General features: G+C 38.2%; 1 protein-coding gene across 2 annotated transcripts in view; it reads right to left on the bottom strand.

Annotated features, from left to right (window-relative positions):
- The window catches only part of ndst3 (N-deacetylase/N-sulfotransferase (heparan glucosaminyl) 3), a 123,489-nt gene extending 96,189 nt beyond the window's left edge, over positions 1-27,300 (bottom strand). The window contains exons 1-2 of one of the 2 annotated variants that reach the window (XM_088341388.1): positions 25,541-27,300; positions 16,867-18,032 (exon numbers count right to left, since the gene is read on the bottom strand). In XM_088341388.1, coding sequence (XP_088197514.1) covers positions 16,867-17,931 — 1,065 coding nt within the window. In that variant the 5' untranslated portion in view covers positions 17,932-18,032; positions 25,541-27,300. The remainder of the gene's footprint in view (positions 1-16,866; positions 18,033-25,540) is intronic. The other variant, XM_088341389.1, reaches the window with a different exon arrangement.
- Between the last annotated feature and the right edge of the window lie 601 nt (positions 27,301-27,901).

The raw sequence follows: 27,901 nt of genomic DNA, 5'->3' as shown, positions 1-27,901 counted from the left end.
TAGCTAACTTTACAGTAAGTTCAAAGATAAAACTATTGGACTCTTAGTCTACAAGCGCCTTTCTACTCTCAGACAGTCCAGCTCAACTTTAACTCTAACAAACATCACGATAAATTACGCACAGTGAAGCATTCAGGGGTGAAAGGATGCGCCGTGGCACCGCTTTTCACCGAAGCCGTGGGGGCGTCGGAGAAACGGGAAAAAAAAGAGTGAGGACCAGAATATAAAGAGGCCGAGGATAGTGATCAATGACTTGGCGGGCGGGGCGGCCGCGAGAACCGGGACGGCACGACCAAAGGCGCAAATTAGAAAAAGAAAAACATCAGCGCAGCACGTCGGCATCACTGATGGGCACTTCTGGACTGGCGTCATCCTTCATTTTGAGAAATGTCATGCGCCGCCTGCCTCCCCGTGAATCATTTTTAATGGAAAGAAATAAAGGTGTGTGTCTGCGTGTGTAGGCTACGTGTCATTTTTTTTTTTTTTGGTGTCGCCAGATGAACTCGTGGGGTGAGACTAATGAAGAGTGGTGAGAGACGGAGGGCGGCATTTTAATTGGTCCTCCTCACTCTTCTTTGTCGGGGGATAAAAAGAGGAGGTCGGCCCGCTCAGTATTTCTTCGTTATTTGATGCCGGGTTACATGAAGACTGGTGGTGAAGGAATCGCTTAGCTGTTTTTTTTTTGCTTTCAATCTTCAGGGGCAAGTGAGAAATAAACAAGTACCAAAAATCATATTTGTTATACTCACATCAGAGTATCCCTTTGGAGAAATTGCTACCACGGTTCTGCAAAAACCATTAAGATAAACACACGCCTTTATAGAATATTAATGTGTTGCTGTGATGTGGAAAAGAAACATATACTGTAAATTCCGTACTATAAGCGGCTACTTTTTTTCCCAAACGTTCAACCCTGCGGCTTATTCAGTGACACGGCCAATTTATGTAATTTTTCTATCAGCCGCCAGCGGCGCTCGAATACAAAAGGTAAGATTTAGACCGGTGGAATATATGCGCAGAGGAAGACTGCAACTTCTTAGCTTGTGCACTAATTAAATTAGCATAGAAATATATCCTCACCATGCAAATTGCAAAAAGAAAGGCACATGATGCAGATTTCAAGCTAAATGCAATCGAGCAGTCCGACAAAGAAGGGAACAGAGCTACTGCACGTAAACTATATTTTGGGATCGTGTTACTAGTGTTTTTGAATAAGGGAGCGTGGGACGACGTCTCTATGACATATTCTCTTTCCCATACCGGGGAAGACAACTTTGATGACGTCAGATATAAGGAGGAAGATGAGCACGGTTTACCGTGATTATTACAAGTACGGTATGTTTTTTTAACAGAGCCGTTTACTGTGCTGCGAGCGTGTTCCTAGTAGCGTTTTGCTACCCTTCACAGGCACGGTTTGGGATGAAAGTTATAATATTATTATTAAAGATTTGAAAACTCTCTAGGTGTACCGTCTTTCTTTGTTAATACAGTAAGACCTCGGTTATCGCGGTTGATGGGGACCAAAACCACCTAACCGCTATAAGTGAAAATCTGCGAAGTTGTCACGGAATGGAGTGGAAGGGGTGACCGGCCCAGAACGGAGGCAGGCGGCAGGAAGGGAGAACTTAATTGCGTGACGATCCCAAAACTTTTATTAACCAAAATAAAAGTTGTCCATAGCTCAGGGACAAGACAGATCAAACAGGTTTTAACAAAACGTGCAAACACAGGCTTCTTCCAACTCAACAAAACAGGACAAGGCATAACAGAATGGACAATGTGAATATATAATGAGCCAGCACCCGCAAAGCCCACAATCCAGCCTTAAATAGCAGACACGCGATTAGTTGTACTGCTTCAGCTGGTGCCCAGGGGGCGGGGCAGACCGGTCGCCAAGGCGACCATTACAGAAGTAGCGGCGCACCTTCAAAAAAAAAATGTTTTTTAAATAAATAATATGTGTATTTTTTTATTATTATTTTTTTAGACCCGGTTAATGGGGAGCAAAACCACCCGCTAAAAGTGAAAATCTGCAAAGTAGCGACGCCCCTTCAAAAAAAAAAAAAAAAAAATCTCATCTCATTATCTGCACCGCTTATCCTTATTAGGGTTTCGCCGCGTCCGCCGAACTCGCTCCGTCGCGCAGCCCGGGAGTGACCTCCGCCGAAGAATTTTTTCTTCTCTTTCTTCTCCCTTTCTTTGCTGGTTTCTGTCCCTTTTCAATTTCCTCTCTCCCTTTCTCTATTTTTCTTTCTCTTTCTCTATTTGCCTCTTTCTCTTCTCTTTCAGCATTCTTTTTTCTCTTCTCTTTCCTACTCTTTATCTCTCATATCTCTCTCTCTAAGATGTCGTCGTTTTCTTGGTTGCCACAGTATGGAACCATATTGCATTGGCTTGTCATCGTTCCTTGAAGATTAAATGGAACACCAGTGACTGGACGATGGCTCTGATGATAATAAACGTTTTAAGATTTTTGTTTTAAATACAGTATTTACTGTATGCTAATAAGGGCCGTTTTTTAATATTAACTATGCAGGAAAAATTACAGTGAAGTATAAATATTTTTAACAGTATTCTATCTTTCAACTAAAAATGTGAATTTATATTTTTTTAATATTTGTAATAGATTATAAAATATTTTTTTCTAATAGGATTAGAAAAGAAGCTGTCAGATAATGTTCCTTTTTTGAGCGTACATTTCAAACTGAAACAATAACACTCGATACAAGCTATTTTCTGCCAATAGGGCTAAATTAGAAAGCATATACAGACGCCTCCCGACTTACGGATTCCCGATCATTTTATGAGGGATGTCAAAAAATATCCGAACATTGCTGTGAGTTAGATTTTGTAGTGTGCACCTTTTTCCGAGTACAGGACAGTACTGTAGTGCTTATTTCCGCCACTACCGGCGTGTGGCGCTGTGAGAGGTCACCCAGCATATATGCATGAAGTAAAAAAATCCGCTTCCTATTCCTAGTTCAGAGATGTCAAACTCAATTGCACAAGGGGCCAAAATTCAAAACACACTTAAGGTCGCGGGCCAACCAGGATAAACATTTATTGAACACACTAAAACTGTTTTGGAACATAAATATGAATAAAAACAGACAAGAATATTAAATTTAAACCTTAAATCACTTATACAGTACAGTAAATTGTACAACTTAGAACTTAACTTAAACAACTCAACATTAATATAACATTCCAATTCCTTTGCTCCTATGTCAATGTATATATTAAAACATACTTAAATATCCCAAAAGATTTTGCTCTCCTTAATATATCTCCTGTCAAAAGAAGAAATATGAAAATGCTACATAAATTATTTTGTAAAAACGTCTCAACATTCTGAGAACAGGGAGCCTGATGCGCTTACCTTGGGCGCAGACGGAGTAGGGCGAGAGATGGGAGGGAGTGCTTGCACTTTTTGCATAGCTCCACTCACCCAATCAAATCACTAAGTTCTCTTCCGGTGTTATGGCGTATTTACAATTTGTTCCCTGGATTCATCAAAAAGTATCTGAACACTGAACACAGATTATATTGTGAGCTTTTATATAAAGGATTCTTTAGCGTTGTACAGCCAAAACGAGTTTTTTTTTGTGTGACACCTCGACTGTAAATCGTAGTGGAAACGTGCCCTATATATTCTGAAAAGTACTGCCATGTAATTCAGCTTTGGTTTGGCTTTGCGTGTATCTGAACAGGATTAATGGCTCAAGTTTTGAACGAGATGGAGAAAATTTGCATGCAATTAAATTAGTCTCTGAGCCATAGGTACTCATAGAAAGAGCCATATATGGTTCGCGAGCCATAGGTTCCCGACCCCCTGGTTTTTAGTATAGTATACGTCATATGTGAAGAAATGGGTACAGTGACTTAAACGTCAGAAAATGATGTCCGGGGATAAGACGGCGTTGGTCATATTGACGGGCCATTAATAACAATAATGTAAAATGGTCTTGCAGGCCGGATATGATTACAGGGCGGGCCGGACGTGGCCCGCGGGCCGGGAGTTTGACCCATGTGTCCTAGTTCGTATGTAAACATCTCTTCTTCACCTGCTCGTAATCCCACCGCTGCCACCAATGTAGCGTGTCGTTTTGTGTGGGTAATGGATTGCTCCTCGTTTAAGAAAAAAAATACTGAGAAACACTTACGGTCTCTTTGGAGAGCGACAACCGTTAGCACCCGTCTATTGTAAACACACCGAACTCACTCCAAAACTAAACTCTGGCGCTCTCCTACACTCTCGCACCAACTCTCGCAACATGTGTCGCCCTACTGACATGATTCATGCGCACCTCACATTCTACGCCTACACTATCTTCAGCGCGCTAAAAACGTTGACATTTTTATTGTTTAATATCTCGAGCATCCATTCAATATGGTTGGTGTGAAGTGTAAAAAAGAGGTGAGCCGTTTTTGTTGAAATGAAAGTGGAATAAGAAAGCTTGATGCGGTTGAGAAAATGGTCGGAACGCTTATTTTCAGACACTTTTTTCCACGGAGGAGGACCTCTTGAAGCACATCTCCTAAAAGTAAGTAAAACCTCACTTTATCTTTATAAAACATGTTATTTTTTAGGTTTTAGTACAAAACAATACAGGTTACTTATACAAGCCTTAAACATACTTATATAAACTTTAAACATACAAAATATGAAGCAACTTACCAACAAATTCAACTAACAGACGATCGTTCGGAACCCAACTCGTTCTTAAGGTCAGGCAGCGTCTGTACCTAAATTAACAACGTTATGTTATCTAACAACTGTTCGATTGTTTCCTTTTTCTAAGAATCTTTTTTTTTTAAATAAACATTTACATAATATCATCCATCCATCCATTTTCTGCACCGCTTATCTTCAGTAGGGTCGCGGGGTACCTAATATTATTTCGAGCATATTTTTCTTATCTAGGTAGAAAATATTAATGCAATATTTCAAACGTGTTTTACATGATATAATACTATTTTAAGATTTATTTTGTATCTAGGTAGAAAATATGTATGTAGCTCAGGAGGTAGAGGTAGAGCGATCATTTAGGATTAAAGGATCCCAGTTCGAATCCCGGCTTGTTCGTGTTACATGTCGAAGTGTCCTTTGGTAAGACACTGAACCCCCAATACGCAGGTTAGCGCCTTACATGGCTGCACAGATCCCGGCCGCTATTGGGAAATGTGAAGCACAATGTAAAGCGCTTTGGGAAGTCATTGACTTGAAAAGCGCTATATAAATGCAGATCATTTCATTTCATATTATTTCAAAAATATTTGTCTAATGTAGGTAGAAAATATTTATATCATATTATATAAGGAATGTCGTTTTTCTTGTTTGTAAATATATATATATATATAATATTAAGAATGTTTTTTTCTAATCTAGGTACAAATATTTGTATAATATTATTTTTAGACTATTTTTATTGTCTTATCTAAGGAGAAATAATTCATATAATATTTTTACAAAAAATATCTTGGTGGAGAAAATTTTAAAAATATATATGTTTGAAGAATATTTTTCTTATCAAGGTAGAAAATATAAGAATAACAAGACAGAATTAAAAAGTATACTTATAAAAATGTTAATATGGGGTAAAACTTGTGTAACCTAAAACAACCTTAAAAAGTCTGAATTTTCTTCCAAAATGTCATGAATAAATCCCTTTGTTAATTTGAATTGATGACACAACATCTGGGCTTTTTTTATTTAATCCCAAATTCTTCGTTTTACTCTTTGACAATGGATGACTTTAACTCAGGCTTTTTTCAACAGGGCGTAATTAAAAATGGATTGTGTTCCGCCATTCCGGTTTCTCAATAAATGAAGTATCGTCACCTTGTTCAACCTTCGTTTAGGGAGGAGAGAAATTGCTGCTCATCATCATATTCCGACTCCCCCACTCGAGCGTTTTGTCTCTGTGAAATGAGCAAGTTTTCTGTGAGCTCTTCCCCCAGGCACTGTTCTTCCCCTTTTTTTCCCCAATTTTCTTTTCCTTTATTCCCTACTATAGGAGCAAACGTGGTAGGGTACAGTGTTGGGATTTACACGTTGCAAAGGAAGGAACTCCTTGAGTTCCGTATTTTCTGCACTATAAGGCGCTCCTAAAAGTCTTAATTTTTTTCAAAAGCTGACGATGCGCTTTATACTACAGTGCGCCTTATATATGGATCAATATTAAGTCGCAAAGTCTTGCCACTAATGCAGCAGCCGCCGACTCGATTTTCCCCCGAACGCCAAGTAGTCCGCAGTGTATGCTGGGATTTATTTACTGACGTTTCATTGGCTACCCAATGTGTCAATCATCATTTGAATCGATCACTATTGGCTAAAGTTTTTCGGAGGTCAAGGGGCGGATCCTTTTTATCATTTACAGGCTGGCATTGGCTTAAACGGCAACACAAAGCCTGCAATTGGCCGAAAAAGATGTGTCAATCATCAGTTGAATCGATCACTATTGGCTAAAGTTATTCGGAGGTCAAGGGGCGGATCCTTTTTATCATTTACAGGCTGGCATTGGCTGAAGCGGCAAAACAAAGCCTGCAATTGGCCAAAAAAGATGAATGCGTATAGCACGTGGTTTGACGGCATACAGAAAGCATTTTTTTACTATTCTGTATTTGTAAATATTTTATTCTCCTGGATTTACTAAACTCACGGATATAAGAGGACCACGGCTGCACATTATTATTGAACACAACGACTTCGGTGAGCTACTCTGGCTATATATTTTCCCAGTATCTTGTTTCAGACTGAACTCGATGTTTCTGTGATAAGCGGTGCAGATAATGGATGGAATGGAGTGTCTATTTTTAAATGAATCTCAATTCCAAGTGTTTATTGTCATATGCACAGTAAAGTGGCAAGCGAAAAAGAAAATAGAAACTAAGGAATGGTTGGCATTTCTTGAATCCCAAGACTTTAACCTTCCGAATGATATTTGAAACGATGCATTTGAGTGACATCGTACGGACACCGCATCCGCACGTGTCTACGACACGTATTTGCTCCTTTGCAAGATTTGGGAATGTTAAGGGGGTAATAAGTTTGACTGAATCATCTGACTGTTTTGTCCACGTTCCCATTGTAGCGCCTTATAATCCGGTGCGCCTTATCTATGGAAGATATAGGACCAAAAACTATTTTTGGGGGGTGCGCCCTATAACCCGGTGCGCCCTATAGTGCGGAAAATACGGTAATATTACTTATCTCGGAACGAGTCGGTAACGCGTTTTTAAGAACATTTTGTTGTCAATTGTTATTACAATATGGCGCGTTACTCCGCTACTTTCTAAAAGCAGATGACGTGAATTCAAGGTTGGGTAGGGTTACTTTAACAGGATTATTTTCGATTACTTTTGGATTACTCCAATACAAGAAACTAAATATGAATAAAATGACTCAATTTTGTGCAGGCTTGGGGAGTAACGGAACACATGGAACGGCAAAAATGATGTTGGCAAGCTGTTTGGATTTATTTTCATTTTGTTTCTGTCGCATTTTATGTTAGTTTTGCCGGAGATCAAAGAGATCAAAGCCAGGGGAGAAAGCTTACCACGTGTTGTGAGTCATCATTTTATTCATATTTAGTTTCTTTTGTCTTTTATTAGCATATTTGGTATTGGAGTCATCCAAAAGTCATTGAAAGTAATCCAGTTAAAGTAACCCTACCCAACCCTGGACGTGATACAATGTCATATGTGTTTGTCGGTTTCTCCTTAGATCCGTCAGTAACTCAATGCTGATGTAACAATCAAAAGAAGGGCGAGCGTGTTTATATATACCGACAATTTTATTTTTCAAGATCTTCTGTACTTGACATACAAACGAATTGGGATTGCGTTTCGCGCTGTCGCATTCGTAGACATTGAAAGTAAAGATGCACGAGAATAGCCCTAACCTTAAGATAAAATAAAAGTGCAAGTGAGCTTAAGGTTAAAACTTAGGTAATACCACTGACATACAGGATATAAGACTCAAGCGTGTCTGTTTATGATTGAGAGCATAAAAAGCACGCTAAAGTGGAAGCGATGAGCTCTTACCATAACATTACCTCTTCAACCTGGCTCAAAAACAGGATTACCCTCCACTTTTCAATTTGCAAGGTCTGTTGAAATGATGTTGCACGTTTTGTTTTTAGTTAATTGACGCCATGTTGGTTGTACTGTATTTTATTTATTCAGGCTATGGTAAAAAAATTTCATGTACCTTTATACGAGTTGCTCCTAAGCCTAATTTTTTCCTGAACTGTTGTTTTTTAAGTTTGAGTAAAAGTTTAGTCATGTTGGTTGTGTCGAAATTATCATTTATTTATTGTAAAAGGATTCAGAAAGCTATTAAAGTTCTCTTTGAAGTTGTAACAAATATTCCTTGTTTCTTTTTGCGTTCTTAAATATTTCTTATGCCAATTTCTAAGCTTAACAGCAAATGAATATCGGCTCCAAATATCAGTTATCAGCCTCTTCTTAATACAGTGGAACCTCGGTTTTCGAACGCCTCTCAGTTCGAACAAATCAGAGTCCGACCAAAAATTTCGAGAAATTCTTGCTTCGCTGTTCGGTCAAAAAAAAATCGGAGTTCGAACGCCGGTAATGAATGAGTGCGTACGCTAGGGTGCGATGCTGAGCGGCGTACGGGTGTAGATCGCTCTTTCCGTGACCAACTGTTATCGCGCGCGGACGTGCTTCCTTTTGCTTTCGCTTTTAATAGAATAGAATAGAATAGAATAGAATAGAATACGCCTTTATTGTCATTGTTACAACATGGGATATGCTGTGACAACGAAATTGGACGACTCCAGTTCCACATTTACAGTGAGGATAAGGAAACAAAGAGATAAAGGAACAAAGGACTAACTGTCTTTGTTGTAAGTAGGCTTTGTTTTCCTCGATATGGAGTTTCTAGCAGTATCGTCCAGACCCTTCTATGTAACGGGAGAGTTAATTGTGGTCTTTGTGTTTGCTGTTTACTTTACACCGCTAACCGTTTCACCGGATGCTAACGTTAGCATAGCGCTAAATCTCCTGCCCGCTGCTATCAATAAACAGCAGCTTGCACACCCCAACGGAGCTTTATCGTCGACGGAGACTTTAATCATATATATATATATATATATATATATATATATATATATATATATATATAGGTGTACGAAGTGTTTTCGCCCCTAATTATGCCTCTGGAGAAAGTCAGTGCAAGCAGCAAAGTTGCTACAGGTGAAAAAAGAAAAGTAGTGCGTACAACTATTGCATTTAAGAAAGTAATAATAGCAAAATCTCTCTCATCTCATTTTATGCTTTTATGCGAGAACCGAGGTTCCACTGTACTAATAAGCTATATTGGTATCAGCCCTGAAAAATCCACAGCGGTTGATGCCTAACTGTAACTAATTACTTTTTTTTCCCAGTAACAATGGTCAGGTATGCAACGGCTTGGTCCTCTTTGTGGCTCTGCCTGTTCGTCTATTGACCTCACCCACCGCGGCGCACCTCCCCGTCGCCGTGTTACACCGGCGGTTCATCCTCATCTATATTTATGGGACAAAGCTGAGGAGTCGGCCCGACTTCAAATGAATACGCGAGCGAGGAAGACACAGGACGCTCTTATCCTTTTTTTTTTTCCGACGAGCATCCTTTTCATATACAAGCGCGGAATCTGATTTTTTTGTGCGTTTTTTCCAGCCACCGCATGCTTCACATCTTATCCCTGTATCTCAGCTATGGATAGGTGGGACCTTTTTTTTGTCAGGCATTGATGGAAAGTGACATTCTATTCTAAATGTCACAGATTGAAACATGTATACAAACAATTTGAAATGCATTTTTGCACCAGCACGAAACCCACACGAGACACACACAAACACGTGAGCACGCACAACTACTATATATTGTGATCGACTTACTGCAAAGAAAAAGAAGTTCAAATAAATCCCACTGCCGGATAATTTTGCTCATTTTAAGTTTCATTTTCCCACTTGGAAAAAAATCTTAGAAAAGAGTAGAAAATGTCAAACTGTTTTTATTGTATTAAAAAATATTTTACTTTAATGAAAAAAAAAATATTAATTCAAATAAAAATATGAATATAAAATGTCTATATTTTACCTATAACACTCCTTTTAAAACATTGAATTTTAGTTTCCTTCATTTTATTAGATGATTAATTATTTAAAAAATTGTAAAACATAAATAATAATGTGTTTAAAAATACAATTTACTTTTTACTATTAAGATTTTAAATCATTTTACAGAAATTAAAAAAATAATTAAATAAAATATAATTTTAAAATGTAAAAAAATATTTTTATCAAGCTTAAATATTTAATTTTCCTTCTTTTTTACTTTGTAAATATATATGTGATTTTTAAAATACTTTACTTTCTCCAATTATTTGTAAATTATTTAACCAATAGAACATGAATGAAATGGAAAATCTAAATATAGAAAATAAACATAAATAAGTCAAATGCATAGTAAAATAAAATGTAAAAAAGTATCTTATTAATTTGAAAAATAAATTAGATTTTCCTATTCAAAATATATAAAATATATACAAAAATACAAATATGAAATATGAATATTTTACTAATAAAACTCCTTTTACAAGTCTGAAAATGACAAAATTATACATTACAATGTTTAATCGTTTCTATGCTACCTGCATTGCAAACTAATATTTATATATATATATATATATATATATATATATATATGTATAATTTATATATACCCTGTTGGCAGAAAATGAAAAGTATTTGTATTTGTTTTAAGCTCGTTTAACTTTCCAAGTAAAATAGAGGCGTTTATACTTATGCTAAAAGCTAGTGAATGTTTTGCCTATTTTTAGTATTTTTTTCATATTTTAGTAGGAATGATTTCTTTAAATTAGCTAAATGAATTATATGGTAGGTATCGTTTTTTGTTTTTTTTTCAAGAAACGTGATAAATTATTTCAAAACAAAACATCTGCTTAAATTGAGGTCAATATATCTGTAGGGTGTAAGAAATCATTTGTGGGGCATTTACTGAAAAACAATTGTATTTAAAAATATATATAAACGAAATAACAAGTGCTCAAACCGGGAATTGAGTTATACCGACTACAAAGTTGCATTTTCAATGCGTCATGAGAGTTTAGCATTTAATGCTGCCCAAGGGTACTTAAGTGCAAACGATCCCCGTCATCGAGTTACACAAGCTCCGCAATCTTTTGGAGTTACTTAAGAAAAGAAGCCTGACAGCCAAAGATCAAATGACTTCGAGTCACTCCAAGTGACAAGACACGCATGCACCCATCTCTTAGCTCTCAAAAGGCTTCAAGATTGACATGCACACCTCTTTGAGGCATCTCTAAGAGCTGCAGCAACTTAGCTGAGTGCTAACTGCTAACTGGCACGATCGAGTACGTTCTTTCCGAGGAAGGGAATCGATAGTGGTGCAAATGGCTTCTCCACTCCACAGCTTTGTTTTTTAGAAACTTAGCTGCAGTGCATTTAAGAAGCCATTGGAATTTGGCAACTATGAACTTTCTAAACAAGAGGTTCATGGTATTGGTAACCGAAGAAATGCCAGTCAAAGAAACTTTTACTTAAGGGATAATCAGCCTTTTTCAAACTTTTTCTTGGTTCTGATTAGCACAAAGTGCTACCAGTTTGAAATAGGTTTCTAAAATAACAATTATTATTATTAATCTTGCTTTTTCACAGTTTTATTAATAAGGTTCAGCCAACCACTAAAACATCTGCCTTGCATACGGATCCCGAGCGATTTGATTTTAAAAGGCTTTCAGAAGAATTGATCATTATTTAAAGACACTGATCATGTCAATGATTTCTCATGCCATTTAGAAATCAAATTTCCAAGAAAATCTTAATCACTCGTCGCTGGTGAGGTTTTTTTCAGAACTGTTTAGCGGGTTAGTTATGTTTCCTATTATCAGCCTCAATTCATATATAAACACTGCAAAATGCTGATGATAAATATAAAATATGAAAAACGATATTATATTTTTGTATCTTGTTATTCTTAAATAATAATAATAATAATAATAATAATTTCCTTTGTATTGTCATTCTTTGTAACAATGTACACAGAACGAAATGTCGATACACCTGACCCGTTGTAGCGGGTCGATGCAGCCGCAGCCAGAGGGCGCCGCCATTATACCAATTAGGTATGTCTCGGTCGAGGCGCGAACCAGCGACCTCCCAGTCTCAAAGCGGGCACACTACCATCTAGGCTACTGAGCTGGTAAATGCTATGTTTGAATGTATTTGTTCTTATTTTACTATAGAATTTCCTGAACACTTTCAGGTCCATAAATACAAAAAGTCAACTTAAGAAAATGGACAAAAATAAAGCCAAAAATATATATATTAAATAAGAAAAAAAGTGTTATTAAATCTTTTATAGGAAAAATAATATTAAAATATATTTTCTTCTTTTTCATAAAATATAAAAAAAGATTCAACATTTACTCTAATTTTTCCTAAAAGAAAAATTGTGAAATAATAAATATCAATATATAACAAAGATTAGCTAAATGATTTGGTAATAAATCAAGAAATTGTTCTGATCTATCTGATTCATAAAGATATTCAAACTGCTTCAAACACAAATCGTAAAAAACAGTCTAGCTTTCTGAGACTACTATTTACAGTTGCGGTGAACCCAAAATTGAAATAGTTGTTTATGCTTTGTATCCAACTTTTTCACTGATTTTTGGATTCCAAGGGTAAATGTTTTAAGACAGGAAGCATTGTTTGAGGTGTCCTTAAAAAAGTTCAATGTTAAATAGATTTTCTGTTAAGTATGTGTTTAAAGTGCTGTTATGCTTTTTTCCCACCACGCTTATCTGCTTAATTTTATCTTAATTTTAGCAAAGCTGTTCAGGGCAGAACATATTAGGTAGGAGGAATATGGGGTGGAGGAAGTGCTGGAGAGGGACATTACACTCTTCCCCTGCAGGTTTTTATTTGTTTATATTATTTGTTTATTGTTTATATTAGTGTAGCACGCAAATGGTAAAAGTAGGACGAGGCCTTCCTGAAGTACAGTCCAAACACCAACCGGAACCCAAAGAAAGATAAAAAAGAAGAGTATATTCTAGCGCATCTGAGAAATCTGTATCGTGAACAAGCAGACATAGGCTGCGATGATGACGCAAGCCTGGAGATGGTGGCAGCAAGTAAAACATTTCCGAATTCCGTGCAGCTCCCTTAGGTCAAATGTATCCATTGAGCCCTAAATGACACAAGTATAATGTGTTTCTGCAAATGAACACAGCTGAAAACTCCTCCAAAACACTAATCTGGAGATTGCAACAACCGATGGTACGCACTGTAAAATGCGAGGGAACGGCGCCCGTACTTTTCCGCCCAGTCTGAGTGCCTCGGCTCAATGGAGCGCGTGTTGAAACAAAAGCCGCCTTGAGAGGGTCGACTCTCCTTGAGTTAGTCCAAGAGGAGCGACGTGGGAAAAGAGGAATAGCCACCATTCATCTTTTCACTTGCTCAATCATTCACTTGCTCACTCCCGCCTCCTCCTTTCACCCTCATTCACTTGCCGCCTTTGTCCTCATAAATGGGATGTAAACTTCTCTTTAAGACACGACTTTCTTGCCGTACCGCGACACATATGTGAGCGCGCAAAAAAACCACACTCTGCGATAGATGACCCGTCAAGTATTTTGCTGAAGTTTTCACATTTCCGGGGCGACGTCGTCATCCGTCTTACATTTGCCAGCACTGGGCAGAACATTAGTTACTATTTGCGAGTCCAATGATTCATTCACCCCTGGGATTGACAAATGAAGCTTCATGAAGCACTTTGTGTTTTTGGTCGCCTCAAGATGGCGGCCTCGGTTTAAAGATGGTAGGAAATAAGTCAATTTTAATTTCAGTAACACTGACTTTTAAACCAGAGCTGCGACCGATTAACTCGTAAAGGTGGACAACTTTTTAGTGTGTCAGGGTAAGAACAAAAAGGTGAAAGTAAAAGAGGGCGAGAAAAAAATAGAGGGAGAAAGAGTGAGAGAGAGAGATATAGTTAAAAAGAGGGACGAAGAGGTAGTTAAAAAGTGGGAGTGGAACAGATATTCAGAGAGAGTTAATAAGGGACACACAATGACAGAAAGTGATAGATAGTTAGAAATTAAAAGGGAGCTAGAGAAATTAGAGGGACATAAAGAGTCAAACATAGAGTGAGGTGGTGTTTTGACAGAATAAGCCAGATAACGGAGTAAAAGAAAGAAGGCAGAGTTAAACCGTTAAGCAAAGTTACACAGATAAAAATTACAGAGGGGGAATCAGTCACAGACAAACAGATAGAAAAGAGTTAGGAAGAAAGTAAGAAGGAGAACAAGAGTTAAGAGTGATAAGGACCCAGCGGGAGATATGCAGAGAGTGGGAGGAAAAAAGTTAAGCAGAGGGAGTTAAAAACAGCGGGACAGAGATGTAAGGTGAGATACAAATTTAAGGAGCATTATGGAAAGTTAAAGAGTTATAAAATTAGAGAGAGAGAGAGAGAGAGAGAGAGAGAGAGAGTGAAGGAGAGGGAGAGAGAAAGAGTGAGAGAGAGAGACAGAGACAGAGAGAGTGAGGGAGAGGGAGAGAGAAAGAGTGAAAGAGAGAGACAGAGAGAGAGACAGAGACAGAGACAGAGAGAGAGAGAGAGAGAGAGAGAAAGAGAGAGAGAGTTAGAGAGAGTGAGACAGTGATAGAGATAAGTTAGACAGCGATACAAAGAAAGAGAGTGAAAGAGAGAGTGAGGGAGAGGGAGAGAGAAAGAGTGAGAGAGATATAGACAGAGACAGACATAGAGAAAGAGAGAAAGAGACAGAGAGAGAGTTAGAGAGAGTGAGACAAAGATAGAGATGAGTTAGACAGAGATACAAAGAAAGAGAGTGAGAGAGAGTGAGAAAGAGTGAGAGAGAGTGAGAGCGAGAGCTAAAGCGAGAGAGATCAGAGTTACAGGGTTGAAGTTAAAGAGAGCGCAAGTGTGAAAAAGAAAGATAAAAACAGTTCGAAACAAAGAGAGAGTTAAAGAAAGAGAGCGACAGGGAAAGAGAGTGGTAGTCAAAGTTTGGGAGAAAGAGTGTTTAAAATAGAGAGAATTAGAAAGACAGAGAGAGAGAAAGAGAGAGCAGAGAGAGAGAGAAATAAAGAACCCAAAGCAAAAAGATTGGCAGTCTACTTCATGGTTTAGCACACACACACACACATACAATTCACATCCACTGTTTCGGCCGAATAAAAATGAGACCAGTGCATCATTTTTTGCAGTGAAATAAAAGTCAATGACGTCATTGTGATTTAAATCGTCATAAAAAGGAGCAACGAAAGGCGAGGGCGTGGGGAAAGTTCGTCATGCTGTTAAAATGAATCACGGTCCCATTGGTGCATCTCATTTTCAGTGATTTGTCTTTCAACTTGAAAGGAGTATCTTTAATATGTTTACTTCTACATATACTTTGGAGAAATATCTCTCCAGATTTTTATAATACTAAAGAATTGTATGCGACCAGATTAGAATTACCAGTAGTACTGCTGGAAAAGTCAGAGTAGAATCCTGTTTTAAATCAACATCGCTTTGTAGGGAGGCAAAAGAAATATTGGCACGCTTAGATTAAATTTCATTATCCTTTCATTACTCTCCAACTCATTGCATTCTTTTTCATTGCACTCATGTTAGGATGCACTTATAACTTGGGCAAGACTCCAAGCAAAACCTTGTAAATATTTTTGCCTATTTATCCGACTTTTTTCTCTCCGATTTTTATCTTTTAAGTCTCTATTAGGGGGTTTAGTCTGGAGTGTCACATCTAATTTCATTGCAAACAATGTTCACCACTTTGTGATGCAAAAAAAATGGATTCAATTACCGTATTTTTGGACTATTAGACATACAGTGGAACCTCGGTTTACGAACGCTTCTCAGTTCCAACGAATCGGAGTCCGACTAAAAATTTCGAGAAATTCTTGCTTCGCTGTTCGGTCAAAAATCGGAGTTCGAACGCCGGTAATGCGTGAGTGCGTACGCTAGGGTGCCATGCTGAGCGGTGGACGGGTGTTTTAGCCCCTTATCATGCCTCCGAAGAAAGTCAGCGCAAGCAGCAAAGTTTCTACAGGTGAAAAAAAAAAGTAGTGCATACAACTATTGCATTTAAGAAAGAAATAATGGCAAAATATGAAGGAGGTGATCTTGCTAGGGAATACAGCATGGCTAAATCTACGATCAGTACGATACTAAAGAATAAGGAGGCTGTGAAATCTAGTGATGTGGCTAAGGGAGTGAGTGCTATAAGCAAGCAACGGCCGCAAGTTTTTGAAGAGGTTGAAACACTTTTGGTGATTTTCCTCTCCCCACCGTCCACCTGCGCCTTCTGCTGACCACCACAAAGGTAAGAAATCCTATTCATAATTCTTTTCTTTAACCTTTTTTTTTTATTTTTACACGTTCATGTTAGCGTAGTCTTTCGTACGGAAGATAACGCGAACGTACGATTAGCCTGGGTTAGCTTTACGTTAAACATTTAAGGTTAACATTCAGGGTGTTGGAACGGATTAAAACGGTTTACATTATTTTTAATGGGAAAAATGATTTTGGTGATCGAACAAATCGGTTTTCGAACAGGGTTCTGGAACGGATTATGGTTGAGAACCTAGGTTCCACTGTATCTGAGAAAAAGATTTGCCAGAAATGAAAGCAGTGTTCCTTATAGACACAAAATACGCAGAGTAAAATCAAAAATTTCCTAACTTCATGTTCTTATCATGTGTTTCCTGGAGTTCTCCGTCTAATCTCCTCAATGTTCACGACGTTATCAACAACAATAAAGACAATTCTAATTAAATTCTGACATACCTTCACATCCTTGACGTTCATTCTGGTCCCCTCCTTTCCCACAAAAATGTCATCTATATCCACCAGAATATGCCGGTCCAGACCCAAAGTCAGTTTCCTGTCCGTGAGGTAGGAGATGGTGTCCACTAAGATGAGCCTATGGAGCCAGTAGTTAAGCCCCTGGCCAAAGAACACCCTTCTCACTCCGTCGTATAGCCCCAAGTCCTGCACCACGGTAGCTTGCAGGCCCAGACTAAAACCAGGTCCTGGATTGTCTCCGCTGCCTGCACCTGCTACGTCTTTGGCCCGGGCGTGCAGCACAGCTTGGTAGGTGGAGTGATTGGAGGAAAAAGTGGTCCAGTCCTCACCGGGTAAGGCCCCGCGGTCCGTACCTGGTTTGGTAAGGGCCAGGATGGGAGAACTGGACACCACGCAGCAGTCCCAAAGGGCCTGATTGGTCCTGAGCACAAGTGGAAAGTTTCTGAGTTTGAGCAGAGGCGGGGACGTCTCGGTGGAGCGGTAGAAGCCCACGATCCCCACCCGGAACTCGGTGCAGTACTGGTGCAACAGTTGCCGGTTCCACGTGTCGGCGTGGACGTACTTGAGGAGGTTCTCGTAAATGACCAGCGAGTAGCGTCCGCGGCCTTTGTCGGTCAAAGGCGGCAGGTCGCCTTTCCCTGAGGCTATCTCCATGCGGAACTTGAAGTGTGCCGACTCCAAGATAGCCACGATGTCCTGACCCAGCTGGGAGTACTGGGACTCCACCAGAACAAGAACCGCAGGGTCCGTGTGGACGTTCGTGTGAGGCGGGTTGGGCGGGTACGGGTACGGTAGCTGGCGGTAGGGCGACACGGAGAGGGGTTGCGAGCAGGCGGGCTCGGAGGATTGTCCGATTTGCATGGAAGGGGCGGAGTTGGTGAAAAGGAAGTAACCGGATAGGAGTAAGGAAACCAGGCAGCAGGAGGCCAGCAGCAGGAGGAGCCGTCGTAGGTGGCGGCGGAATCTCACAGCCGCCGTCATGGCCGATGCGGACTTGGGACGGACGGATCGCTCGATTTTTGGGACGAGGGGGAACAAACGCATCATGTGACCATAGCGGCTGGTGATTGGGGCGGGGCTTGAGGTTGAGGCACACGCGTCATTTTGGGGGAGTTCCAGTCTTCACATTGGCTGACTGTGATTAATACCTGTGGAAAGGAAAGGAAATAGTTAAAGGTGCTGGACAGGATTTGGAACTTTTCTACTCGCTGATGCTATCTTCTGGCTTGTGTCATCATTGCAGCTTGAATAAACTACCGTAAATTCCGGACTATAGAGCCACTTGATTGTAAGCCGCACCCACCACATTTTAAGAGGAAAACCGATTTTGTACATACACAAGCCACACCTGTATATAAGCCGCATGTCCAAAAATCACAGCCGGCAAAATGAACGGAAAATGATACCGGTACTTAAGGTTTGATGCAGATCTGCAGAGTCCGGGTCCCGTTGAAAGTAATCCAAGGAAAAAAGTGTATATTTCCAAAGGTAAGGGTGGGAAAAATATATCAGATGAACACATTTACTCACGCAACTCCCTTTTCTTTAACCAACTTTTTACCCCCTCTTCTTTCCTTGTCTGTCCCTCACCTTTAGCGGTCCCCACTTAAACTCGGCACCCCGCGTTTGTTCCGCTCCTCCTTTTTCGTTCACCCGTGCAAAACATATCAGAATAAGTGTCTAAAATAAATACAAATAAATACATTACAAAAATATACAGTTGCAAATACATATTATACATGGGTTACACATATTTACAAAGAAAGACGGTACACCGAGAGAGTTTTCAAAGCTTTAATAACAATAATATAGCTTTGACAGGGCAGTTAATTGTAGCAACACTCGAGCGCCGCTAGCGGCCCTTAGTAAAATTACATAAATTGGCCGCATCACTGAATAAGCCGCAGGGTTGAAAGTAGCGGCTTACAGTCCGGAATTTACGGTATACTTTTTTAGATTTTGGGGAGTTTTGGTTGGCGTTTGGACTGCTTTTGTTACTTTGACTGTTTTCATGCTCCACGAACAAAAAACCTCTCTACATTTATTTAACGTCTTTCAAAGTCCGATACATCATCAAATACACCGAAGAATTGTTTAAATCGTTGTGCTTTTTGGCATTTATTTATCTCTATCTTTTTCTCTAACATTCATTTCTGGTACCGTGATTGAAATGGTGTAATACTGAGATAAAATCGAATGCCTTTTTGTATGTCATCTATATCAGTGGTGGTCTAGTGGTTAGGACCTGGCACCCTTGCCGCGGCAGCCCGGGTTTGATTCCCGTTGAATCCAATGTTTTGCAATTTTGGTCAGGGACATTTTTCAACTGATTAATCATTGCACAAATAGAGTGTATAACTTGCTGCCAAACTGAGTTATGTCTTCGGTAACAAAAAAAAAAAGAAATGCGCGTTATACACGAACAAATATGGTAGTTAACTTTTAATTGTCTGCACTTAAACATTATTTGAGGTGACTTTGACCTTTTACTACCGACATTAATGGTGTTTAAATGACAGCCTGGGCAGTATTTATGGTCTTACTTCCATTTTACTAGCAGCCCACAGCATAAACTCAAATTGACATTTGGCATTGGTCATATCATTTACATTTGATTAAATTATTGTATTAAATTATTTTATTCGTATTTGTATACCTTATAGATGATTTTTACAAAGTTTCAGTTTTATTTTACATGCATTTTTGTTTTGTAATTGTGTTTTCCAATTTTACATATTTTTTTAATCATTTGACTTCGTTTCAATTTTTGCGTTTAATTTTATTTTTAACTTTTGGTTTTCAAATTGTATTCTCTGTAATTTTTACGTATTTTTCTCATTGTGGTCAACATAATACTATAAAAATGTAATTGAGATTTTTTTCTTTTTAATGCTCCACTTTTTGCTATTCATGATTATCCTTATTGATTGTAAAAACACAGCAAAAACCATGTTAATAAATACATTTATTTAAATATAGTTTTTAAAAATATATCATATTTTTAGTAAATATTTTTGTTTGGAATGTTTTCGTCACTGCACTGCAACAAGTTCAGTTACACAGCAAATATTTATTTATATGTTTAAATTGTATCCTGGATTTTTTTTATGCTTTAATTTGGAAGTTACAATTAAGTTTATAATTTATTTTGTTTTATTTTAGTTACTCTTTAGGGGGGGGTTGTTTGCTTTGAATTTAATTCGTTTTATTCTAGTTTATTTTAATTTTTCTTATTTTATATTTTGTTTAACTTGTATCATTTTAGTTTATTTATTGTATATAATTTTGCCATTTTCTGCAGGAATTTACATATTCCTTTTATTTTTGTTTTAATTTTGAAGGCAACAAAATAGTGGTGCAGATCTACTAAGTCCAATTTTTTTCACATCTTTTTAGGGAGCCACTACTGCATATTTTGGACTGGTTCTATACAAAAACTGTTTTGAAAAAAACGTCTTTTCAAAGTCAAGAAATTAAGTTCTAGGTACTCGATTATTAAAACGTTCTTTCTAAAATTTTACTCAATAGGTCAAAGTTAAATCATTTCAAAGGGGCTTCTGCTTTAACCTTTTATTTCTGTTGCAACATCTAATCAAAAAGAGGATATTGATAAATTTGTAGTTTAGTAGAAAGTCAGAATAAGAAGAGGAGACATCAAAAAAGGTTGAACTTGCGAGGAGACACAGGAAAGAACTGTACAAAAAAAAAACCCTGACAATTCCAAATTCTAAATCTGTTCAAAGAGTCTTTTTGTTATATTTTGTGGGTTACAAGAAACAGATTTGCCCTAATGGGTGTGGAAATCTAGAATAGAACAGAATAGAATATACCTTTATTGTCATTGTTACAAAATGGGTTAACATATTGTGACAACGAAATTGGGCATGGCACTCCAGGTTCACATATTCACAGTGAGGATAAAAGAAACCAGGAACATAAAGGCACAGAGAAGATAAAGTTATAAAAACAAGGAAAGGTTATAGTTATAATTTACACAATATCTACACAAAGAAATGTCGGCATGTAGGATGTTACATACAGTTGGTATCGTAATACAGTTTGGTATCGTAAGGGTTGTGCAATATGCATTTGGTGCAAAAATGTATAATCTATAAGAACCAATGGTGACAATGATGTAAACAGTGCATAATACTCAAAATAACGAACAACAGTGAGCAATAACAGTCGAAATACTGAACAAAACAGAGGGATAATAGTCAAAATAATGACTTGGCATCTTATGCAATCTCCTATGCAGGTGTCCAGTATTAAAAACAGATTAAACCTATTCTTCAATCCAACTTTTAACAACTCGTGTGTTTACAGTTTAGGCGACACACACACACACACTCGCACGATTCTGGACGTAAAACACGACTCCGGGGAAAAAAAAAAAAAAACAACAGCTGCCGAGCGTTAATATGCGGGGAGGCGGACGCCGGCGCAACTAATCAGTCCCATAAAGCTCTGCAACAGATTCCCTCTAATTGAACCAAACTATGTGCACTTCTGTCCTATTTCTGAACCTAATCATCTAAAGTACCACCAAATTAGACTTGGGCTCCTCTGGCCAGGAGCGCTAATCTGACGGTAGCCTACGAAAAAATAGAACTGAGAAACAGAAAAGAAAGAAAGCGGGAAGGGGGGGACGAAATGCGGTAAATTGTGGAAGGAGACAAAAAGGATTAGCATCTTAATGTATGTGCCGGGAGCCACCGAGAGGAAAAAAATCCCACGTTTTTTTGTTCCTTTTGCCATTCTTCTCTCTGCGTGCCATTGTAGCAGTGATCGCATTTTTCTTGACACTTGTTCAGAAAACAATTTATAGTTCACAGAAAACTCCGTGAATTTCTTAGACGAGTGAATGAGTATTTACATTTTTTTAATCGACTCTTATTTTGAAAATATGTTGCTGCTTTTGTCATTTGGCTTCTTTTCATCGCACTATAGTTCAGATGCAACTACGACTTAGGCCAGTCTCTTGTAAATAGTTGCCATTTCTCCTGATACTCTATTATCAGATTTTTCCTTTTCAGTTTTTTTTATTACATATTTCGTTATATATTTAAGCTGGAGTGCCACGTCTAATTTCGCTGTAAATAACATTCTCTACATTATTGGTTGGTTTAAGATCAGGTAATTGTGTCATTGTAATCCTGTGCAGTCCTTTGAGACATTTTTGTGATTAAGGGCTATATAAATAAACTTGACTATTACCAATAACAATAAAGACAATTCTATTGTCGCACAGATTGTAATTTTCTTGGCACTTGTTCAGAAAACAATCCGTGGTTCACGGTGGGAGTGCAAGATTGATACGGCGATGTCACGTAGTGCGATTGTGACAAGACGCTGCGTTTAGCAGAAAGTCAAATTAAGAAGGGCAGACATCAATGAAGGTTGAACTTGCAAGGAGAACAGGAAAGAACTATATAAAAACCCCTAACAATTCCAAATTCTAAATCTGTTTGAAAGCCTTTCTTTTTGTTATATTTTACAGGTTACAAAAAGCAGATAGGATTTACAGACGGCAACCCTAACAAAGTTCCCCAGAAGTGGGCGCTGTGTTATAGACACTTGTTCGGATAATAATTCATAGTTCACGGAGGAACCTCATGATTTTCTTGAATGAGTGAATGAATATTGATATTTTTTTCTCAAATTACAAATATGTTGCTGCTTTTGTCATGCTACAATTGCATTACCACTGATGCACTTACAGGCCAGTCCCTCGTAAATAGTTGTCTATTCATCCTAACATTCTTTTTTTATCTTATCTTTCTCTTTCAAGTATTTTATTACCCGGATTACCATAAATAATCTACTTGTGAAAAATCTTCCATACGTTGTTATCAATGACAATTAAGATAAATTATATTGCAGCACAAATTACATTTTTTTTCATAGTTCATGGAGTAACTTCATGAATTCCTTGAGTGAGCGAATAAGAATTGATATTTTTCCTCAACTCTTATTCTGGAAATATTTTGCTGCAAATATCATTGCACTATTTTTTTATTGCACTGCTGTATTTTTCTCTTTTAAGTCTTGTATTACACGAGTGTCCTGGAGTGACCGCATGTCTCCTCTTAATGTGAACAATATTTATAATGTTATAATAAAGACAATTCTAGTCTATTACCATTTTTTGTGGACTATAAGGGGCAGGTAAAACCAAATAGTTTCAAGAAATGATAAAGAGCGTGCCTGCAAGACCCGGAATACAGTTAATAAAATCAGAAGTGCATAATTACAATGAACTGCTTTTACATTCGTTAACCAGCTTTTTTTTTTCTTCATGGTTTTGGAATCTTTACTTGTACAATAGTTTTTATTTTGTGTGCCCTATATTCCGATGCGTCTTATATATGAAGAAAAATAATCATGTGCGCCTTATAATCCAGGAAATATGGTAATTATATTCTATACAGGTTATTTAACAACAGTGTTTAAACTATGGAAAAATTTTGACGATGATTTGAAATTATGCCAGGCAGTCTTTCAGTTAAACATTTGTTTTAAAGAAAAAAATATTGACATAAAAACGAAGTCTTGATTTGTATTAGAATATTTTTCCCCTTGTTTAATCTTGTGAGAAGGGTAGCACTGTCCCAGAAAGTTAGAATTTAGTGATAAAGTTCATTTTCTGTAATGCAATAAATTAAAATAAAAAAGTCATACATTCTGGATAAATTCAAACTGAACTGAAATAATTATATATCATTGAAATGTTTTAATATTACTGAATTCCCCCCCCCCCCCCAAAAAAAATCAATGTCAAAATATTATAATAGGAAAAAGTATACTGGTAAACTGTAGGCTATAATCAGCGATATCAAAGTAATAAACAGCCTACAATATTTCAGTCGATTTTTAATAAATCCAGATTGTTCGACACATTTCTTTTAATTGCCTAACAGAAAATAAAGAACTTGATTACAATAGTCTAATTTTTCCAACCAATCCTGTAAACGTTAGCTTCAGCCGATTTCTTTTCAGTATAAAAGTATTATTCTATGATTTCTTGTATTTTTTTGTAACTGACCATTTTTAAAAAAAATCTCTATTATTTGTTCATTCATTCTTGTGATTGGAGAGCAAAACCCTCTTCTGGGCACCATTCTTTTTGTGGTCATCTGTCAGGTTTTACACGATCTTAATGTTGAAAAATGTAGGCAGAAAATCAGTAAAGTTATAACATATTTTACAGACGTTGTTTCCTGGCATCCGCAGGCACAACGTGCGCATACAAATGTAACAATAAAAGCATGAACCCCCCCCAAAGTTTTCCATATCTAGTCCTCCTGTAGCAATAATCAAAATCATTCACTCATTCATTTCCCGAACTGCTTCTCTCGGGTTGCGGGGGTACTGGAGCCCATCCCGGCGTAAGTCCCGACTATTTGCCAGCCAATCACAGGGTTCGCACAAACATCCACACCTAGGGACGATTTGGAGACACCAATCAACATGCCATGCATGTTTTTAGGGAGGAAACGAGTGCCAGGAGAAAATCCAAGCAGGCACAAGGAGAACGTGCAAACTCCGTACAGTTAGGTCGGCAGCTGGAATCGATCAGAGGACTTTCGAAATGTGAGGCCGTTGAGCTAACAAGTTGCCCACCGTACAGTCAAAATCAGTAAGAAATAAATGAAATAATTTCTAAAAAAAAATGTTAGGGGAGCAGTAAGTAAGCAGTGCTAAATTCTTGTTCATTAGTTCATAATGTCGCAAGATTGGAGAGGGGGAAAGCGGATGAGTTATTTTTGAATGTTATTTCAAAACACTCAAAAATATTGAGATCACGTGTTCCTACCGTAAAGTTGAATTTGGTAAAAAATAAAGGCACAGTTTTGGCAAGGATGGGGGGGACGTGTCCCACCAATTTCGAGCAACCACTGTTTTGTCCTTGCCAAAATTAGGAGATCAGTTAAAAAAAGTGTGCTATGTCTCCACCAAAATCGAGCAATCATTGTTTTATCCCTACAAATATTACCGGCACGTGATCGGTAGAAAAAATGTGCAATCTTCCTTTCAATGCTGAGACAAAACCTATGCCCTTGCTAAAAAAAGGAATTAATTTAAAGCATATATATTTGCCAAGCAGTAAAAATTCTGTGATAAATGCTCATTCATTCGTTTATTCATTATTGTGATTGGAGAGAAGAAATGAATCTAAATGAATTACTTCTTCATGTTATTTCGAAACACTCCAAAACATTGAGATCACCTGTTACTTTTCAGGTGTAGTGTAAGTCTCTATCACAAGGGGGCGTTCAATTTAGAAGAAAACCCTTATGAGTTTTTTTAAATTCAGTACTTATATTCTTACTAAATAAACAAAGAATAATTCACAATTTTAAAGTTTTATAGCAAAAAAAGTGATTGAAAAATCAATGTGCTTCACTTTTCTTTGCAAGATGCACGCCGCAGGTGTTTTATGCGATTTTTAAAAAAAAAAATGTTCAATTGCATGCAAGACAGTGCAAACGTGACTTTGACACATACAAAAATGTCTATAGTATAAAATTAGCACTGCAGCTGAGGGATTGTGAAAGATCGATGAAGCAACCTCACGCACGTGCCATGCGTTTCTCAAAATAACACAAAAACACAAAACCACGCGTGCACATTAACACCGAGAATGCACGCTTACCTCTTGCCGGGCTGCAGTGGAGCAAGGACCGGTGCTTGGTTCCGTGAGGTTCCAACGATCCGATCTCCGTGGCGCACCTCCTCCGTGTGAGTGTTTTGGATGCTGACAGTTCTGTGCATGCACACACTCTCTCTCTGTCTTTCTCTCTCTTTCCTCCCCCTTTCCTCTCCCAGCTAGAGCAGCAGTGGCAGCCACCCGGAATGATGCGCTCGCCTCCCCCTTTTATCATTCGTCTCCATTTATCCCGCGCTCTCTTCCTCTTCGCTCCCGCCAAGTTGCCTTTATCTGCGCTTTTAAGGCAGATGTGGGGGTTTAGGGGTTTTTCTAGCGTCCGTGTGCGCAGGAGGAGCGCTTACATGCAGGAGGAGGTTCGGCTTGTGAAAGAGTAGGAGGGGGTGCAGGATGATTGACAAGAAGTCTCCTGACACCCCTGTATAAACTAATGATGAGGATTCTGGCTCTTTTCGAGAACTGGCTCCTTTGCCTCGAATCATTCAAAATTGCCGGCACTTTCAGCTCCCAAATCTCTTTAAATGATGTATTAACATTGTGCAGCCCATATTAATTAATTTTGAAAATGGATGAGCCTACTAATAGTGAACTATTACTAATAGTGAACTATTACCTAATTGTCCATCAATTGTTTATACTAAGCAGAAAGATGACGCCACTCATATTGACCATTCACAAGTGCTTTCAGGAAAAAGAAAGGACAGAAAAAGGGAATGACAGAATGAATGAAAGAGAGAAACACAGAAAGACGGTGAGAGAAAGAGGGAGAGAATGAGAGAGAAATGGACAGGAAAAGGGGAGAGGAAAAAACAGAAAAATATAGAAGAAGAGGGAAAGAAGAAGAGAGTAAGACAAAGGGACAGAGGGTGGAGAAAGCAGGAGAGGAATAGAGATCGGGAGAAAGAGAGAGACAGAAAAGGGGGAAAAGTAAGAGAAAGAGGGAGAAAGAGAAATAGCGAACAGCAGAGTGAGAGAAAAACAGAGGATAAAAGGAAAATGAGAAAGACGGAATGTGAGAGAAAGCAAAAGAGATATTGAGAGGGGGTGAGGGGAGTGAGAAAAGGAGAAAATGGGAGAGAGAAAAAGCAAAAGAGGGGTAGATAGGAATAATGGGATAGAGCAAAAAATAGTTGGAGAGGAAGAGAGATAGAAAGGGAGATAAAAAGCGAATGAGAGAGGATGAGTAAGGGAAAGTGAAAGAGAGGTAGCGAGAGAGAGAGAAAGAGAGTGATCGAGAAGGAAACGAGCGAAGAGAAATGGAACCAATTCCTTATTGATGGGGAGCCCGTTTTCGTCCTTCCACTGCAAAGAGCCGGGTCATAAAGCCCTTTCGTTCGCCAACGACTCATCGCAAGTACGAACGCCCCTCTTTCCTCCTTCAGCAGCATGGCCCGTTAGTGGGATGAAAGATGCGTCATGGGCGGATACGCACCAGTGGCGCTTTATGGCCAGCTCCGCAGATACGCTCATGTTGTATCACTCAAAAAAATTACATGAGAGAGGGGATTGCCTAGGTGTTTTTTTCGGTTTAAACAAGATCACACACTGCCCCACCCACCAGAACACTTTCTGATACAACTGATAAAACCCAATAAACGGAATTCTACGTAAACTAGTTCAGTCTCTTGAAGTCAACTCGACGGATTTTCAAACATTGTTCCTTTTTGTGCTCATTTGCTTCTTCAAAAACAACATTTTGGGGTTATAATACTTAATTTAAGAAGCAATATTTACCCGTTTGTGCTCAGCTACTGGTCGATCATTTTATGAATTACGTGTCGAGGAATTATGACGTCACAAAAGGTCAGAGTTCGGTAAATAAAAGCCTTAATGATTATAACAAATTAATTTTCGTTTTCAACTCAGACATTTCTGTCAAATGAGAATTGTGGGAGCTAGCCATTTTTTGCCATTTTGACTCATTTTTAAGGCCCCTAGAAAATGTTAGAAAAAAGTATATGTATAGTTTTTACCATTGAAAATGCTAGTTTCCAAGAAAAGGTTTCTGTTGTTGTTAAAGGATGCATTTCAAGAACTTTTATCTGTTTTGTTTTTTCATTTGTGATACTCCCTTTACTCGAGAAATGCTTTCCACAAACACAATGGCACTTTGCCTGCAAAATAACACTTGATTGCAGGAACGAGCGCCACCCACACACTCTCAATCGCTGGATAGAGGAAGCAAAGCAACACAAAAAGTGGGGGCTCCTTGACGTGTGGACAAAAATCTGATCAACGTCATTTCTGCCACCGAGTGATAATTTACTGAAATCATTCCCAGAAACTTGATACCTACTGATCAGCAGTACCATAGCCTGAGGAATATATTCTTTGAAATAAATAGCTCAC

Source organism: Urocampus carinirostris, chromosome 8 (assembly GCF_059441175.1).
Source record: "Urocampus carinirostris isolate Australia breed hairy pipefish chromosome 8, RoL_Ucar_1.0, whole genome shotgun sequence".
NCBI classification, from domain to species: Eukaryota; Metazoa; Chordata; class Actinopteri; order Syngnathiformes; family Syngnathidae; genus Urocampus; species Urocampus carinirostris.
Note: the sequence above shows the minus strand (reverse complement) of the source record. Positions and strands in the feature narration are given on the sequence as shown.